The sequence below is a fragment of the Gavialis gangeticus genome, unplaced genomic scaffold (assembly GCF_001723915.1).
Source record: "Gavialis gangeticus isolate Ggan-Ray unplaced genomic scaffold, GavGan_comp1, whole genome shotgun sequence".
NCBI lineage: Eukaryota > Metazoa > Chordata > Crocodylia > Gavialidae > Gavialis > Gavialis gangeticus.
This window is the reverse complement of record NW_017729034.1, coordinates 11,673,562-11,690,295: the sequence shown is the minus strand read 5'-3', so window position 1 is coordinate 11,690,295 and position 16,734 is coordinate 11,673,562. Positions and strand designations below refer to the sequence as shown.

Sequence of the window (16,734 nt, the reverse complement as noted above, 5' to 3'; positions counted from 1 at the left end):
GGTGGGTCGGTACCTACTTATAGAAATGAGTAGCTCCTCAGTCAGTGGACCGGTGAAGGAATACGTTTCTTGATCCATTTTTAAAGTCTGTTCATGACCCTTTCATATATTCTTGCAACCCACTTTTGGGTTGCAACCCACGGGTTAAGAAATGCTGGAGTAGAGTGATGGTGCTTAACCCCTGGCCGGTGCACCAGATCCTGCTCATGGATCTGTCATCCTACCTCTGGGCTGCCCCAAGGGTTCAGAAATATGGTGGCAGGGGAGTGCTGCTAGAGTTGTGGCAATTAATGCTATTGCTCCTCTGCTTCTCAGTTTCTGGACCTGTGGGAAGCCCTGAGGTGTGGATAAGCTGGATTGTGCCAGCATGCATGGTCAGGGTACAACTGGATCTGACTTGCAGGGTTGGGCTCTGGCTGTATCTGGTGTGTGGGGTTCCACTGGTATGCTGGTTAGCACTTGCATGCTGACTATGCCCTCAGACCTATGGACTGACCTGGTGCTGCTCATGTGGCCCATAGGGCCAGAGAGGTTGAGCACCACTGGTATAGAATATATCTTGCTGCCATTGCATTTGATTGGTGGAAGAGGCTGGGATGATGCCCAATTCCCCTGCCTCCTACATTCTGGTGTTATATGGGGTAGGTCCCTAAACCCTGATTTTGATGTGTGGGATCCTCTCTGCTGCCCCTACTTCATGGCCTATTGTTAAGTGTGCCTTTATTTACGCTACACAGTTCTTCCAGCAGAGCTATGTCAGCTAGCGATATGAAGAGATCACATCTGTGGAAGCTGTGACTGCACCTGCCCTAGCCTCAGTGACTTTTACCAGCTGGGCTTCTGTTGGGGGGCAGCTACACCAGCAACAACACTGCAGGCAGAGCTGTGCCTGCCCCTGGGGCCACTGGCAACATGTAGGGGGTGCACAAGCTTTGGCGGTGCACCCCCTGCAAAAAGTGGCAGCAGCGCCTGTGGGAGCATCCCCCCTTGCCGCTGCCACACCCCTGCTACCACTGCCTGTGGGTGGTCACCATGCGCCCCAGCATCTGGGTGCATGTGGCGTTCATGCCTGGGGTCTCTGCTCTTGTGGCACGCTCTTGATGGCCTTCCAGTTTGATGTCCCTTGATGTGGCTTGCTGGGATAGATGCAACCTCAGTTTCTTGGTCATTGGGTTCAGAGAAAATGAAATGTGTAGCTGAGAGTTGTGTGTACTAAGCACATCTGGATAACAGTGCTGTGTCTCGTGGCACTAAGGTGGATGTCCCTCAGGGCCCCGGAGCAGTACAGCTGCAGGGGCTAGTTCCCCCTGCCCTGCGAGTGCCAGGCTGCTTTTCCACGGGGAGCAAAGGCAGGTATTTGCACCGCCATGGGCCTAGGGGAGCCCACCAGTGCCTCCCTTACCCCTGCTAAGGGGCGCTCCAGTTACAAGTGGCCTAGCTCCGCCCTGCCCTGTTTTGCAGGCCGCCATTGCGTATGCGGAGCAAGCCCTGTCACTCCCACCCTTGTACGTGGCCTGCAGTAGGGGGCGCTCTATGACCGCCTCTATGGTTGCCGCCCGGCTCTGAGGAGCGTTGCCCTACCCCCACGCCTAGAGCGCTCGGCTTCCGGGATGGGGCGGGCGCTCTGGCCCTGCTGGCGCTTGCTCTATGGTTCGTTAGGCGGCAGCGGCGGCGCTCGGTTTGAATGGCGTGGCGGGAACATGGCGGCGCGGCCGCTTTCTCCGCCGCCCCGCGCCGGGCGCCGCCGCCTCCCCGCCGGCCTGTACTCAGTCCCCCCGGGCCCAGCCCCTCAGGTACGGATGGGGGGAGCCCGGGCGGGGACAGCAGCAGCCGGGATGCGACGTTAAGAACGGCGCTGCCACGCTCCGGGGTTTGGGCGTTGTGCTTAACGTCTGTGCTTTGGAAATGGGAAAAACGTAGCTTTTTATATATATGTGTGCGTGTGTGTATCTAGATAGACAGATAGATATACCTGTATAGGTATAAAAAGAGCTATGCTTTTCTCGTTTCCGAAGAGTAGACATTAAAACAATGCCCAAACCCCAGAGCATGGCAGCGCTGGAAGAAAAAATCAGCAATAACCGCAACCATGGCTTGTTGTGAGTGGTAGTTAGTGGTGGTGATCGCAGGGATAGTAATGGCAACATGAGCTGGTGAGGAGCGTAGGTAACACCCATAGTGAGAGCCATGGGGACTGGTGATGAGGAGGACTGCAGCAATGGGTAGCAACAGCAATCGGGGATGATGAGGATGATGCCCTTGTAACAGTGAGAATGGTTAATGATGGTGACAACCATCGTAATCAACAGCAGCAATGGGTGTTGATGCAGGACAGCAACAGTTGATGGTGGTAATAACTATTGTTGTTATGGTTAGTGATGGTGACAGCCATAATAATCAATGGCAGCAATCCGTATGGATGAAAACGTCAACCATAATTAACAACAGCAATAGTTGATGGTGGTAATAACTATTGTTGTTACGGTTAGTCATGGCGGGTTCATAATAATCAATAGCAGCAATTGGTGCTGAGATAACAACAGCCATAATTAACAACAGCAATAGTTGATGGTGGTAATAACTATTGTTGTTACGGTTAGTCATGGCGGGTTCATAATAATCAATAGCAGCAATTGGTGCTGAGATAACAACAGCCATAATTAACAACAGCAATAGTTGATGGTGGTAATAACTATTGTTGTTACGGTTAGTCATGGCGGGTTCATAATAATCAATAGCAGCAATTGGTGCTGAGATAACAACAGCCATAATTAACAACAGCAATAGCTGATGGTGGTAATAACTATTGTTGCTATGGTTTGTGATGGTGGCAGCTGTAATAATCAGGAACAGCAATTTGCATTGACATAGACACTGAGTGTGTGGGGGCCTAAGGGCCCTGTCCCCTTGGGAAGAGGGCCATCAGGGCTGAAACCTGAGGGGAATTATGTAATATTTCTTAGGAACAGTGACAGAAGCCAGGGATCTGGGTTTTCTGTTCACTGGAAGAATGTGGATTTTTTTCCTTTAAGGGAGAAAAACGCAGGAAATGGCAGGTTTCCCCTTGCAGGCTGGCAGAGTTTCAGTCTGCAAGGGGCTGCTTGGGGAGGGGGGCGGTTTGTGCATGCACATGCATGTGGCAGCTAAGCAGTGGTGGAGAGCAGCTCCCACAGCTTGAGGGCAGCTTCCACAGCTCCCTCCAGGTAAGTCTATGGGGTGGAGAGAGGGCACAGGCAATATGGCAGCGAGGGGTAGGGGTGCCAAGATAACATGGCAGGCAGGCATTTGCCCCCTGAGATTTTTTTGCTCACAGCAGGTTATGGGGCTGCAGCAGAGATGTGGGCACAGGGACCTGGTGTCAGAGGGAGCGCCACACCACCTGCCAAGATGAAGTGCAGCGGCAGCCCCTGCTGCTGTTGGGTGGGCAAGTGGCTCCTCACCTTGGGAGTTATGGCAGCATGGCACTCCTGCTGGTGCTGGGTCCCACCATGCAGAAGCAACTCCTGCCCAGAGCTGGCTTGTCTTGGCCCAGCTCTGACCCCGTGCCCCGCTGTAGGTGCAACAATCTCAGGTGGCACATGCCTCCCCCACTGCATCACGGGTGCTGTCTCCTGATTTCCCACACGTTGCCTGTGCATGCACCCCTGTTCCCCACACATTGGGGGCTTGGGGGCAGGGGCACATGTCCATCATCTGAGGCCCCACCCCTTGGAAAAAATACAAGTCAGCACCTATTAGTGTAGAATCTATAGATGATAATGACAACCCTAATAATAACAACAATAGTTGATGATTGATTATAGCAGCCATAATAATAACAACAGTAGTTAATGATAATGATAACGACCATGGTAATACATAATCAATAACCATGGTTGGTGATTGATAATAACAACCATAATAACATCAACAATCGATGATGATAACAACCGTGATAATTCATAACAACAAGAATTAATAATAAAGTCTCCCCCCATTTCCATTGTGTCTAAAGGGGAAGAGTGTGGGACTCCTGTGAATGAGCTGGAAAAAGGAATGGCAGCAGAGTTGGCACTCAATACAAGATGAGCTTGGATTGTGGAGCACAGGAAAACTATAAAGAATTTGAGAGGGACCTAATGGAGTGAGGCATCTGGGTTGTCACTGGATGCCACTCATGTGCAAATGCAGAGCAGCATGCTTTGGAAAGAGTGGCTTAAACAGACAGGTGCCCATCCTGTGTGTCTGCGGGGGTTTGGACTGGATCATCCTGGTATGTTCCAGGCCTGTGCTTCTACTCGGGTGCCTGTGGGGGTTCTAAATTCAGATAGAACAAGTCAAGAAATTGTCTGGGTGGGATTGCTGTGTGGATTTCTGCTTGCTGTGCTGCAGCAGCAGCGATCAAAAAAAGAGCAATTGTAGGCTGTGTAAGGAACAGGGTGCAAAGTACAGGGAAGCTGTCTAGTGTCACTGTATGTTAATCACTGATTCACCCCCAACTGGAGCCTGGGACCAACACAGGCAACCCCACTTCCAAATAAAATACTGGCGTTTGATGGGGTTTAGTGGGAGTGCTGAAAATGGTTTGAGAGAAAGCAAACGTCTCATATGAAAAACGGCTGAAAAAGATCAGGACCTTCAAGCTATAATAATAGCCTACAAATTAACGAATGATACAGGAAAAGAAGATCAGGGGTTCTTGTCACCATTTTTTGTTATCTGGAAACTAAGAGATGGTCCAGAAATTAAAGGGTGGCAAACTCCCGTGAAGGGCAGTGCTCCTTCATGCAATGTGCAGTTGGCCTGTGGAACTCAGTAAGTCACTGAGGCTAAGAGCTTAGCAGAATGTGAGAGAATTCGGAAATCTATATGGGTGGTAAGAATATCCAGATCTAGGATAATATGTATTAAAAGCATATGCAAGATTCCTGGAAGATGTATAACCTCTTGTGCCTCAGGGCTTGTTCATTATTTGGGGCAAGGAAAAAGCTTTCTTTGGGAAGATACTATTTTGTAGTTGTCTGCCATATGATTTCTTGTATCTTCCTCTCAAGTGTCTGGTCCTGGGCTGTCTTGGACATAGGACACTGAACTACATGCATTGCAGGTCTGATCCAGCAAGGTGATTTTTAGGTTTCTGAAAGTGTGATGCTGCTGCTGCTAACGTGGCATTTTTCTCCAAAGGGCAATGCCAACAGATGAACATTCCTGAGGACCAAGCAGACAAGTTGCTTCTAGCAAGCTGGGGCCTTCCCAAAGCAGTCCTGGAGAAATACCACAGCCTGGGAGTTGTGCATATGTTCGAATGGCAGGCAGAGTGCCTGATGCTTGGGCAAGTCCTGGAGGGGAAGAACCTTGTTTACTCAGGTGTGTGGGGATCTGGCTGACTCATGCATTACAAGCTTCTTTGAGAAGATTCAGATGAATTCTGTTGGATGGTATCCCCAGAGGCTGAAATCTTCTTTACCCTAAAAGAGATAAAGAACAGACCAAGTGTCTCTGTTCTCTCCCATTTGGTGAGACCTCCTGCATGAATGAGGAAAGAGACTGGTTTCCATGTCCATTTCTTTCCTGGGTTGTCTTTAGAGACCGGCAGTAGAGAGCCAACTAGTGCCAACCGTGGGAGCTTTTCAGGTGTCTCTCCTTCAATTAGGATTTAGACTGAGCTCAGTAGGCTAGTTTTCTTTGGCCACTGACCTGTCATCACAGTGAGGATGACTTTTAGTATTGCTGATTGGAGCTGGATTTGCATCAGCATCCTAGAAGTGAACAGATGTGTGTCAAATTTTGCAAAGCATTTATATTGCAAAGATACTTGGGTACCTACGATTTGATACTTGGGTACCTAAGATTGAGTTTTAGGCCATTTTGAGAATTTTTCCTTGTGTCTGACTTCTATGCCCAAAGCCATCCAGTACCTGATTTCTTACAGTTTAAGTTATGACATGCGTTGCTTTTGTTGCTTTACTTCAGCTCCTACCAGTGCTGGGAAAACATTGGTTGCTGAGTTACTCATTTTGAAAAGAGTCCTGGAGACCCATAAGAAAGCTTTGTTCATCCTCCCATTTGTCTCTGTGGCCAAAGAGAAAAAGTATTATCTTCAGGTAAGCAGATTGTAGGGTCTTTGGCTTATTCCTGTCAAATCAAAGGTTGTGAAGAGTGTCAGTAGATAGACTGCATAGCCTGAAATTAGGGTAATGGGGTGAAGAGTTGGTTAGAGGACAGAAACCTGTTTTGTAAACTGGCTTTGAGCCTTTGAAATGTAACTTTTTTGGGATTTTGCAGATCTGGAACAGTTTTCTCCACAAGGGACGATCCTCCAAAACCCTACAAATATTTGAAGTGGAATTAAATGTTTCATTTTGGTTTTGACTTTTTAAATGTCATGTTAAAATTCATTAACTAACAAAAATTCATTAAAATAATGTAATACGAAACAACAATTCACCTAACAAAAATTCATTGAAATGAAGAAGTCATTTCAAAATGAAAAAGTCAAAATGGGATGATTAAACATTAGTGGAATGCTGCTTCTTGCTTTCCCCCAAACCTAAATTCCACTGAAATCCGTCTAGCTTTGTAAAGAATTTTGATGTTGATAAAACTTTATATTCTGATGTAATATGGTTCTGCTGCAGTTTCTCCAGTTAGGTCATACATTTATAGTAGAAACATTTCTTTACAAAAAACCCTTTCCTTGACGCATTTTAAGCCCAAATATTATAACCTTCAGTTAATGCAAGGCAAAGAGGTAACAAAAATGACCAAATGCAAAGGCAGAAGAAAACAGACTATCCTTGTTCACGAAACTTAAATATTTTTTTTGATTAATAATATAAGATGTTATTTGAGCCTGGGCAGTTTCCAGGAAATGCTACAAAGCCAGATGCAAGGGCTGTTTGCAGACCACTTTCTGCAGTGATTGTTAATGGGAAAATATGCCTTTACTGTAATCATGCAGCCCATAATCAGGGGAATTAATGATGTGTTCCGGAGATGTAGAAGCATGGTGGTCTGGTTTGGCTCTGATGTGCATGACATGCTGAGCAGAAGTTGGGAAGTAGATGTTTGTAACTAGCTCACACAGAGTGCAAATACTGTGAATATTCAATGCATTTCACACTCTGGTGTCCTATGAAGGCCTTCTCTTTGGCTAGAAATAGATGCTGCCAAATGAAATGGTTTGTCTGTGCCAGGATGCATCTGATCCACTATATTAAGCGAAACGCATGTCCTGCCTGTTGATTTTGTGGGACAACAGGTGATGTTTTCCTGGGACTCGAGTGGCCCTATGCTGCACACCCAGGAATTCCTGTATAGGATCAAACCCTTCAAGTCCCAGGAGCACTTGCCTGGCTTTCTACTGTTACTGAGTGATGCCCCATGGCTTGAGGAACCCCATCCTGCCAAGGAATTCCTAAGATGTGCAAGACCAAGCCCCTCAAGCCCTGGGAGAACATGCCACTTGTCCCACAAAATCAATGGGCAGGATGTTTCACCTAATGAAGGAGAATTACCAGGGTGTGAATGAACCCTGGTAATTCTCAAACCCTGGAAGCATCTCCCTGGGGCAGCTGGAGAGTGTGGGCAGCCCCAGGCTGCCCAGGCTCTCCCACCACAAAGCAAATATATGTCTGCCACTAAAGTGGCACAGATTAATACCACCTTTGTTACGGCCACAAATTTTGGGCATTTGTAGCATGACAAGGGGTATGGACGTCTGTTTGCCTGGCCTTTGTACTGCTGTAAACCATTTTTCTGGTGGCACAAAAGCGACACAAAGTGATGTCTGTTTCCACCCTTTGTCTTTACATTGGGAATAATAGGTCTGTCCTGTTCTGTGGCAGGCAGTTCAGACTCTACTTCTGGTCTTCCAAGAACAAAGCTCCTTTCAGAAGCTGTTTTAAACACTGACACTTTTGGCTGCTGCAATATAAGTTTCCCTGTCTTCCTTAATGGTGTGCAGTGTAATAAAGCTGTTTGTCCCATTTCAACTGTGTATCTCAGCCTGCAGTCTGGTTTTGGTTCCTCTTTTGGTACAGAAAGGAACAGTTGAGTGGGAGACAGCAGGCACCAGTTGGTCAGCAGTGCTCTTCATTTGGTAAAGGGGGATGATGTTGGGCATTCCTGTTTAGGATTAATGTACTGGGAGGTTTCCAGCAGGTATTATGCATTGATCACAGCCAAAGTTTCTAATCCACAAATAAATGTTCTGTCCTTCTGGCCCACAGGCTTTGTTTCAAGAGGTGGGTGTACAGGTTGAAGGCTATATGGGAAGCGCCTCCCCAGCTGGACGTTTCTCTACCTTGGATGTTGCTGTCTGCACGATTGAGAGAGCTAATGGTCTAATCAACAGACTCATAGAGGAAAACCAGATGGATTTACTGGGTAAAAAACTAGGATGTGACCCATCTGTGCCTTGGAAGAGTGTTTTTATGCAGCCTGCTTGTGTGTGAGAATTGTAGAAAATGGGAAACCCATTTAGGGCCTCCAGAGACAGGGTTAACCATCTGGGGCATCAAGCAGCCTTGTTGGCTTAGGGATCCCATGTCAGGGCTCCTTTACGTTGCTCGGTGGGTAGAAGATGTAATGGTGGCTATTCTCATCTGGGCAGCAGCTGCTTGTGTCAAGGAAAGCTTTCTAGGGGTAGGGTGTACAGATGCATGGAGTGGAGTGTACGTGGCAGCAGCTATGTGCTTGAACCTTGGGGATAGAACTGTAGAGGGACCTCTCTTTAGTCCAGCTGGTGAAATCCTTGCATGGGGCTTGGCTATATTGGGCTGCATGGCCAAAAATATTTTTTTTTTCTGGTAATAGTTCTATGGGAAGCTTGTTCTCTTTAAGGCCCACAAACTGCCTTTGGCCTGGATCATTACTAGATTTGATGCTGTTCATTGAATAAGATGCTTTTAGGGAGAAATGTAGCCTTAGAAAATTCTGGGTTTCCTCTGTACCTTTGAGGAGGGAGATGTACTTTTCTAGCACAATGAAAAAGCTCATTTGTTCATTTGTGTTTGCCTAGCAGGTACAGGTTTATCTGACATTACTAAGTACAGAATCGCTCTCTCATTGGCCCTGGCCAGTGATATTACTGCACTGTTGAGATTGAGATTTTAAACCTTGATAAGTTAGAGAATGTAATGCATATTAAGTTGCTGTGAGACCCTTCCCTCCCCTTGAGTTTCACAGCCTCTGTGCATTGAGTGCTTTAGTTTTTCATTGTACTAACTTGGCAGATCTTTAATTAAGAGAGTGCGAAAACACAGAGACTGATAGTTTTGTCTGCATATGTAACCAAAGGAGAGCACGTGGAAATATTGGTCTCTGGAAGCTGCACTATAAATACTTTCAACTGACAAACAGATGTGTGTTTGGAAGTGCTGTCTAATACTAGCACCTTTTTAAAGCTCCAAATACATCAAATTCCTTAGTGCTGGTGCATCCGTCCACTTCTGTGCCTCACTGTGTCTCCTAAGGGGAAATGTGCCAGAGAAGGGTCATATAGGTGTGTACAATCAATCGTGTGATCTGATCAGCTGTCCACATGTTCATACCTCATCAAAGCCTGTAGAATTTTCTTGAATTATTTGAAAGCCAAAATCCCCTCCAAATTCTGAACAATGAACTGTGTTGCTGATTGCATGTTACTTTCTGATACTTGATTGTTTGAGTAACCATGCAAATTAGTTTTTGCCACCCCTGTGAGAGAGTCTTTTTCGGAGTAATCTAATTCTAACAAATTTCATCTCAGAGGGGAACATGTGGAGATAAGTTTTGTAAAAGCGTGAAAGTACAGGCATGGGCTGGAAATGCCTTTACCTGTAAACAAAACCAAGTCAGTATGCTGCTTCAAGATTTGTACCTTGTCTCTCCTAATTAATTCTAAATTTAGACCGTTTCTTAATGGAATGTTTTATCTTTTTAGACAAATTATTGGGAGACAACTGCAGTCCTGGCTGGGCTCCATCTCAAGCAGGAACTGTTCCTTTTGTTGATGTCAGCCCCCTGCTGCTAGCTCAGATTGCCTTTGAAAATTGTTGAGAGAAACCAAAGTCTTACTGCCAGCAAAGCTCTCTGCTGCATGAGGCAGTTCAGAACAGTTTAATTTTTTGTTAACTATTTATGTAGTCTGTGGCAGTTACCTGAATGCTTGTAAACAAGACAAGTTAAAGCTTCCTCTAACTGCAGTGTAGTATCAGTGTAAGAGTCTAGAGATGTTTTAGGAGACCAGACTAGAAAAAAAACACCTTGTTTGTGTCAGCTGGGAATGGGTCTGTAATGTGTTACCAGAGGTGGGTTTTTAGTTTGTATGCGTGCTTTTTCACAGTAAAGTGAAGGAAAATAATCTCTAGGTCTTCCTTTTTTGTTTTTTGCTGGAAAAGTTCAGTCACATCTGCAATTGCCGCTAAGGGCTGTCAAAACTTGAAGACTGTCTGTGTTTGAGCATTAATACGGGTAAGGTAGGATGTGAATATGAAACCCAGGAGTGCAGGTAAGGTCACAGGTCAGGGTAGCAACTTTCCAGGGTCACATTTAATTTGCATATAGAAGAAGAGACTAGTTATTCTTCTTTTCAATTGAGATAATTGTGTGGAAGAACTACAGGCCCTGGCGTGCACTGCTCAGCTGGTTGCTGCATTTGACAAAATGTTGCATGCGGACACCTGTAGTCCTCATTGGCTGCACTTCACTTTGAAAAACTAGGGTGCCTTTGTTGGGGTACTTTGGTTGCTCCTGCAAGTAATTCAAGCAAGTGCCTCAATGGCTCTCTTTGCAGAGAGTACCATTATGCCTGACAGACCTGCCTGTCTTATGCACTGCTTAGGTTGCCACATTACATGGTGCAGTGAGAGACTAGGTGCCTCAGTAGCAAGCATAGAAGCTTTAACCTGGAGTGGAGGATTGGACAGCGACACTCTCTCTTCATTGGACAATCACTTTAAAGCTAACTTCTATTCTTTACATCGGGGTGTCAAATATATAGCTTGTGGGCTGGACCTGGCCCACAGAGCCCCATTATTTGACCCTTGGTGCTGCCTCTCTTGCTGCACTCGCATGCAGAGGTGGGGGCATGTGCTGTCCATGATGCTTGTTTGGGCCAGCGTCCCAGACTAGCCTAAGCAGGTGCAACTTGTGCTGGTCAGGCATGCAGGTAGGACAGGGTTGTGGGAGCCTGATTTGGCTTGTGGGCCAACCCCATGCTATTTATCTGGCTTACAAGGCCAGATGAGTTTGACACCCCTGCCTTATGTGAATAGTACTGCATACCTGCAGGATGGAGGTCTCTGTACTTGAGATGTGTCCTACTAGCTGCTAAAGCATTCTTACACAGTAAACTTACTGTGCCAGGCACTGGTGTCCTCAAACACGCTATGCTGCTGTATATGGGCTGCCTTGTTCAAAAGGCAGTGTAGCTTTGTCCACATGGTGCTGTAGGTAGACTCATTAGCATGAAGCCAGGGTAGCTGGCACTGTCACTCAGCAGTATGATTTAGCGTACCTGAAATCCTGCAAAAATGGCTATGCTGCTTGGGCATGGAGCAGTGTAACAGATTTGAAAATGTTGCTGCCTATTTCAGCTGTTCAAGTGGGGCTGAAGGACTGACTTTATTTATTTATTTATTTTATTGTCAGGAAGCTTTGAGGGAGCTAATATCTGTAGAGCTTCTCTTTTTTTGTAGGTATGGTGGTTGTGGATGAGTTGCACATGCTGGGAGATTCTCACCGGGGTTATCTGCTGGAACTCCTGCTGACCAAAGTTCGTTTTATTACAGAGAAAGTCACCAAAAGGTTGGTTGACCTAAGATTGGTCTCTCAATACCAAAGCGCATGTAGAATCATAGGAAAGTAGGTCTGGAAGGGACCTCACAAAGTCATTTAATCCAGCCCCTGGCTTATGGCAAGATCATTCCTGACAGCCATCCTAGCTCAGTGTCTGTCTAACCAGCTTTTGAAAATTTCCAGGGTTGGAGATTTCACACCTAAATTCACAAAACTCATGGTAGATTAAATACGTGCGTTTTCTCAGGGTATGGGCACATAATTGATTTGCTGTGGGGTAAAAGGGATGACTGACTAGGAGTTCACTGCTCCATGGTAATTGCCCTCCCCTCCCCTAAGCATAAGATAACTTATGGCAGTTTGTCTCTTAGTAAAAACTTCTCTTTATAACCAATGAGAAAGAGAGGCAAGCCACTACAGATAACCCCCACTGATAAGTGGCAAGCTAAAGTCTGCATACAGGCAGTTACTCTGGAACAGCTGATGTGTGTTAAATCTGTGCTGCCTTTTATCTTTAATAAATTGTTTATATGTCCATACCATGAGCATTTGAAAGTTTGGACTGGTTTCAGGAATTTGGTGGGAGCTGTGACCTACAATCTCCTGGTTATTAAAGTTTCATCACATTATCTCCCTGGAGGTTGTCACTGTAGTCAAAAACACTTTTACCGTCATGTTTTTAATTTGTACTTTGGCATTCAGTGAAATCTTTCAGGAAAAAAGTTAATGCAAAGTTTTAATTTAAAACAAATTAGTCTACTTTTTTAGTTTAAACATTTGCTTAAATTGGATTTGTTTCTGCTGCTCTTCTACATCTTGTTCTATTTAATTTTCAGTGTCCCAAGCAATAGGGTTTTTACCACTGCTGCTTCCCTTTGTAGACTTCCATAACCTCATAGATCCTACTGTCAAGAAATGACTGATAAACATTGAAAGAAATGTGTTCAAGTAGTGTTCAGGATAGTGCGCAGGTTGCTGCCTGGTTGTTGTTGATGAACAAGAAGTTAACCTGCCAGTCAGCTTCACATCAAGGTCATTAGACTGGACTAAATACTTAAAATGGGGAATGATTTGTTTACTCCTTTTTTGCTTTATGTTAATTCATTTTGACATTTAATCACTGACATTATTCTTAAAGGAAAAAAACCTTTTTGTTCTGTGCTGAGTCATTGTGCCAGCTTGTGTGTCTGTTGTCATTTTAACCATGTAATTGCTGTTATTCCACTTTTTTCTAAGTATCTTCTATACAGAGCAGAAACATATAATCATGGCTATATGCCCATCATTAGCTTTTGGATATTTTTAGACTGATATTTAGGCTTAAACAGGACCTCTGATTTTAGCAGACATGACTTCAGAAATCAAATCCATCCTGTATTCTCTGATTTAAAACAGGGCCCCAACTTAAGTACCAAACTTGGGGCTATTATCTTTGTTTGTAAAAAGTCTCTTACATCTTAATACTACGTTGTCCAAATAAGTGGTTTGTTTTGTCAGAAGCACTGAGAATCCATTAGTTCCTGCTGACTTTAATGGAAACTATTGGGTGCTCAGCATTTTTTGAAAACGAGGTTGGTTAGTTAGTTGCTTAAATAAGGATTTCAGATTCTACATTTGTAGGCACTTGCTTTTGAAAACCCAAGTCTTGGATTATATAGCTTGAAATTGAGACAAAATGGAAGGGACTTAATTGTGGTATTTAAGCTTAGAAACGTTATGGTGAAAACTGATCCATCTCTTTATTTCCACACTCTGATAACTTGATTGCTCAAAATCTGCCACAAGGAAATGTTTAAAAAAATGTTTTCCCGCTGTGCACTCAGCTTGTGGTTGTTGCTGCATCAAGAGGCTACACTTTAAAGACACCTTTTTTTAAAATGGTGGGTAATTTTCAGATGAATATCTAACATTGATAGTTATGCACACTGAGAATAGAGTAATTGCTGCTTCTCCTTCAGGGATTTAAATGTATTGCTTTGTGTGTCAGGATGCAGGGTTAGAGAGGGTTTAGTCTTCTGAACCAGATTACTGGTTTAGGTTTTTACTAATGTTCATCTCCTTCTAACCAATTACAGACAGGCAAAGGCAAGCAGTCCTGCTTCTGGTGGAATACAGATTGTTGGCATGAGTGCCACCCTCCCTAACTTGCATCTGCTAGCTTCCTGGCTTAATGCTGAGCTGTACCACACTAATTTTCGCCCTGTGCCCCTCATGGAATGGGTGAAAATTGGCAGCAATATTTATGACTCATCAATGAATCTAGTGCGGGAATTTCAGCCCATGCTGCAATTGAAGGTAACTAAAGGCTCTTGCCGTCCAGTTACTCCAGACAAACATTGCTACTACAGTCTAGACCTCAGGCTGGCCAAACTATCATAAATAGCACAGGTAGCCTCTGTTTGTGGTAGACTGGGGAGGTGGCATACAGTACAGTAGCAGATGGGGCAGGGAACAGAAAACAGAGCAGTCAACCAAGTAGGGGGAGGGGACTGGAGTGGCACTCAGAGAGGATCCTGGTTTTCCCTGTTTAAAAATCCCTCATTCTCTGATTTAAAACCCCCAAAATCTGCATTTTTCTATCATTAAAATGAAATGCCATTTTATTTATATATCTATGTCGATAGATAGATAGAGGTATCAGTTGAACACAATGTTTTATTGACGCACTTACACTTTTAAAGCAGTTTGAAAGCCTATCAGTGCCTCAACCATTAGAATAAAATAATTTCGAAATAACTATATATCTTGGCATTTGATTTTGTTTTTTTTATCATGGAAAATCAGAGCTCCCCCTAATCCCTTTGTTCTCCAGAACATGGGTCCAGGTGCAGCTGTCCTTCCTGCTGCTTTGTGATGCTACACAGCCCTGACATGCTAGTGCCCTCCCCTGCCTATGCCCATGCCCATGCCATTGCTTCTCACTCCCAAGCCACAGCATTCCCAATGCCCCTTACTTCCAACCCACAACTCCCCCTCCCAGCTGGTGCCCCTCAATCCCAGCCCACAATCCCCCACCCCCTTGCTGATGGCCCTCACTCTTGATCTGCAGCTTCCCCCATCTCCCTTCACTCCTGACCCATAGCCCCTGCCCCCTCTTCCTCCTCTCCACCCCAGCTGCCAGGGCTAGAGGACCACGCTGCTTGCTTTCTGCTCCACGAGTGCTAGCTGCAGCCAGCCAGCAGTGCCTGAGCCCCAGCTGCTGCATGTGGGAGGCAGTGCCTGCTGTTGCTGGATCCCAGTCTCCTCTCCCCACCTTAGGTGGCAGGGAAGGATGTGGGCTGCCTGCTGCAGGGCTCAGGGCTCCCTTCCTTGCTGCCTTCCCCCTGGGGGAAGGCTGGTGGAACTTAGCGCGGAGGGCAGAGCGGGGCAGGGAAGCTCAGTGCTGCTGCTTCCAGGAGCCCTGCATCAGCTGTACAGCCATGGCATGGCACTCCTCTCCCCACCTGGCCACAGCAGGGGTCAGGTGTGCAGGGGGTGTCTCAACATAGTGGTACAGCTGGACAGGAGCTTCTGGTGGCAGTGGCAGCACTGAGCCTCTGCTGCAGAGCCTCTCTGCCCTCCCATTCCAGGTCCCGCCTACTGGAGAGGGCAGCAGAGCGGGGAGCCCTGAGCCTGAAGTGGGCAGCCTGTATCTGCCTCTGCCCCATGCACAAATCAGGGAGAGGGGCACATGACCCCCAGGAGTGGGTGCAGGAGCAGGGACCTGGCTCCCCTGCCAGCCCCCTGGATGAGCCACTCCATCCTGCTCTCACTACCAGGCCCCATGGCTGCGCATTCTCACTCTGGTCTCTTGGCCCTGGCTGGGCAGCATGCCCAGGCCCAGCCTCAGCCCCAGCTGCCAAACCTGCCCCATTCCCTACCTCACCATGGCCGCCTCAATCTGCACCTCCCATGTAGTAGGCACAACTTGGTGTGGCAGGGGACAGCAGAGCTGCATGGAGAAGCTGCTTGTTGCTGTGAGCTCTGTGCTGCCCTGGTGATGCACCCCCTGCGCGTGCAGCTGCAGTAAGGGCATTGGGTTCTGCTGATCAAAGCTGCTGCACATGCAGGGGGTGCATTGCAAGGGCAGCACAGAGCTTGCAGTGATAAGCTGCTTTTCTGTTGCTCTGCTGTGCCAGGTTGCGCCAGCCAGGCTGCTGAGGCCCCGGGGAAGGGCTCCAGCTCCAGCCCTGCCTAACCCACACCCTCCCTGACTATGAGGGCCTCAGTTTCCTCCCCCCTACTCAGACTTACTTGCAGGAGGTGCTCTCCAAGCTGCCTGGTGGCTGCGTGCACACATAAGTACACACACGCGTGTGGCTTCCCCACCTGACTGCCCTCCTCCTGCTCCCTTCCAGCTCCCTGCAGGCTGGAACCCTTCCAGCCTGCAGAGAGCTCATCACAAAATCGAAAAACCTCAAGCCTTCTTCAGTAAAATGAGAAATCTGCATTTGCCTCCAGTAAAGGTAAAATCTGCGGTTTACTCTATTTTTCTGTGGGAAATGGAAAATCTGGATCCCTGGTTTGAGGCTAATTTTTGCCTTGCTGGCCAAAGAGTTTGGCCCCCTCTGCTCTAGACTAAGGTAAGATATGTTTGCTGGTACATTTTTAAGTGTAATGTTTCAAGCAAGGGACATTCCTACCTCACTTTTAAAATAGCATGTCCACATTCACTCAAGCTTAAAGATAAACTTACCTTTTGAAATTTGGTTTTAATGGTAATGTAAAAAGCTTTAGCTTAAACTCCTTCCTAAGCTAGTTTTCTTCTGCTCATCTGTTTGTTTTTCCTTTTGTCTCAGAGATTCTCCAGTTCTTCTTATGAACCTAGACTGGAGCTAACTGAACAAACCTCTCCTAAGGGTTAAGTGACTAGGCAACAATCCCTCTCCATGTGTTGATCCCATGACCTCAGATGCCATAAAAAAGAACATTGCCTTCTCCTGGGAGGTCCTAAGATCTACATTTTTACAAATAGATATGAGTTTTTCCTAGCTA

General features: G+C 46.2%; 1 protein-coding gene and 1 long non-coding RNA gene across 5 annotated transcripts in view; one reads left to right on the top strand and one right to left on the bottom strand.

The window, feature by feature from the left end:
• Positions 1-1,676: 1,676 nt before the first annotated feature.
• Positions 1,677-16,734, top strand: part of POLQ (DNA polymerase theta) — a 141,860-nt gene continuing 126,802 nt past the window's right edge. For 3 of the 4 annotated variants that reach the window (XR_002099396.1, XM_019527057.1, XM_019527056.1), the window contains exons 1-6: positions 1,677-1,793; positions 5,164-5,346; positions 5,953-6,083; positions 8,211-8,367; positions 11,661-11,769; positions 13,836-14,055. Coding sequence is in view for 3 of the 4 variants with exons in the window: in XM_019527057.1 (XP_019382602.1) it covers positions 1,685-1,793; positions 5,164-5,346; positions 5,953-6,083; positions 8,211-8,367; positions 11,661-11,769; positions 13,836-14,055 (909 nt within the window). In the remaining variant the exon portion in view is untranslated. Of the gene's footprint in view, positions 1,794-5,163; positions 5,347-5,952; positions 6,084-8,210; positions 8,368-11,660; positions 11,770-13,835; positions 14,056-16,734 lie in introns of those variants that run through there. The other variant, XM_019527058.1, reaches the window with a different exon arrangement.
• LOC109304460 overlaps positions 11,786-16,734 on the bottom strand; it is a 13,115-nt gene continuing 8,166 nt past the window's right edge. Inside the window, exons 2-3 of the long non-coding RNA XR_002099397.1 lie at positions 12,803-12,813; positions 11,786-11,890 (exon numbers count right to left, since the gene is read on the bottom strand). This is a non-coding gene — a long non-coding RNA (uncharacterized LOC109304460). The remainder of the gene's footprint in view (positions 11,891-12,802; positions 12,814-16,734) is intronic.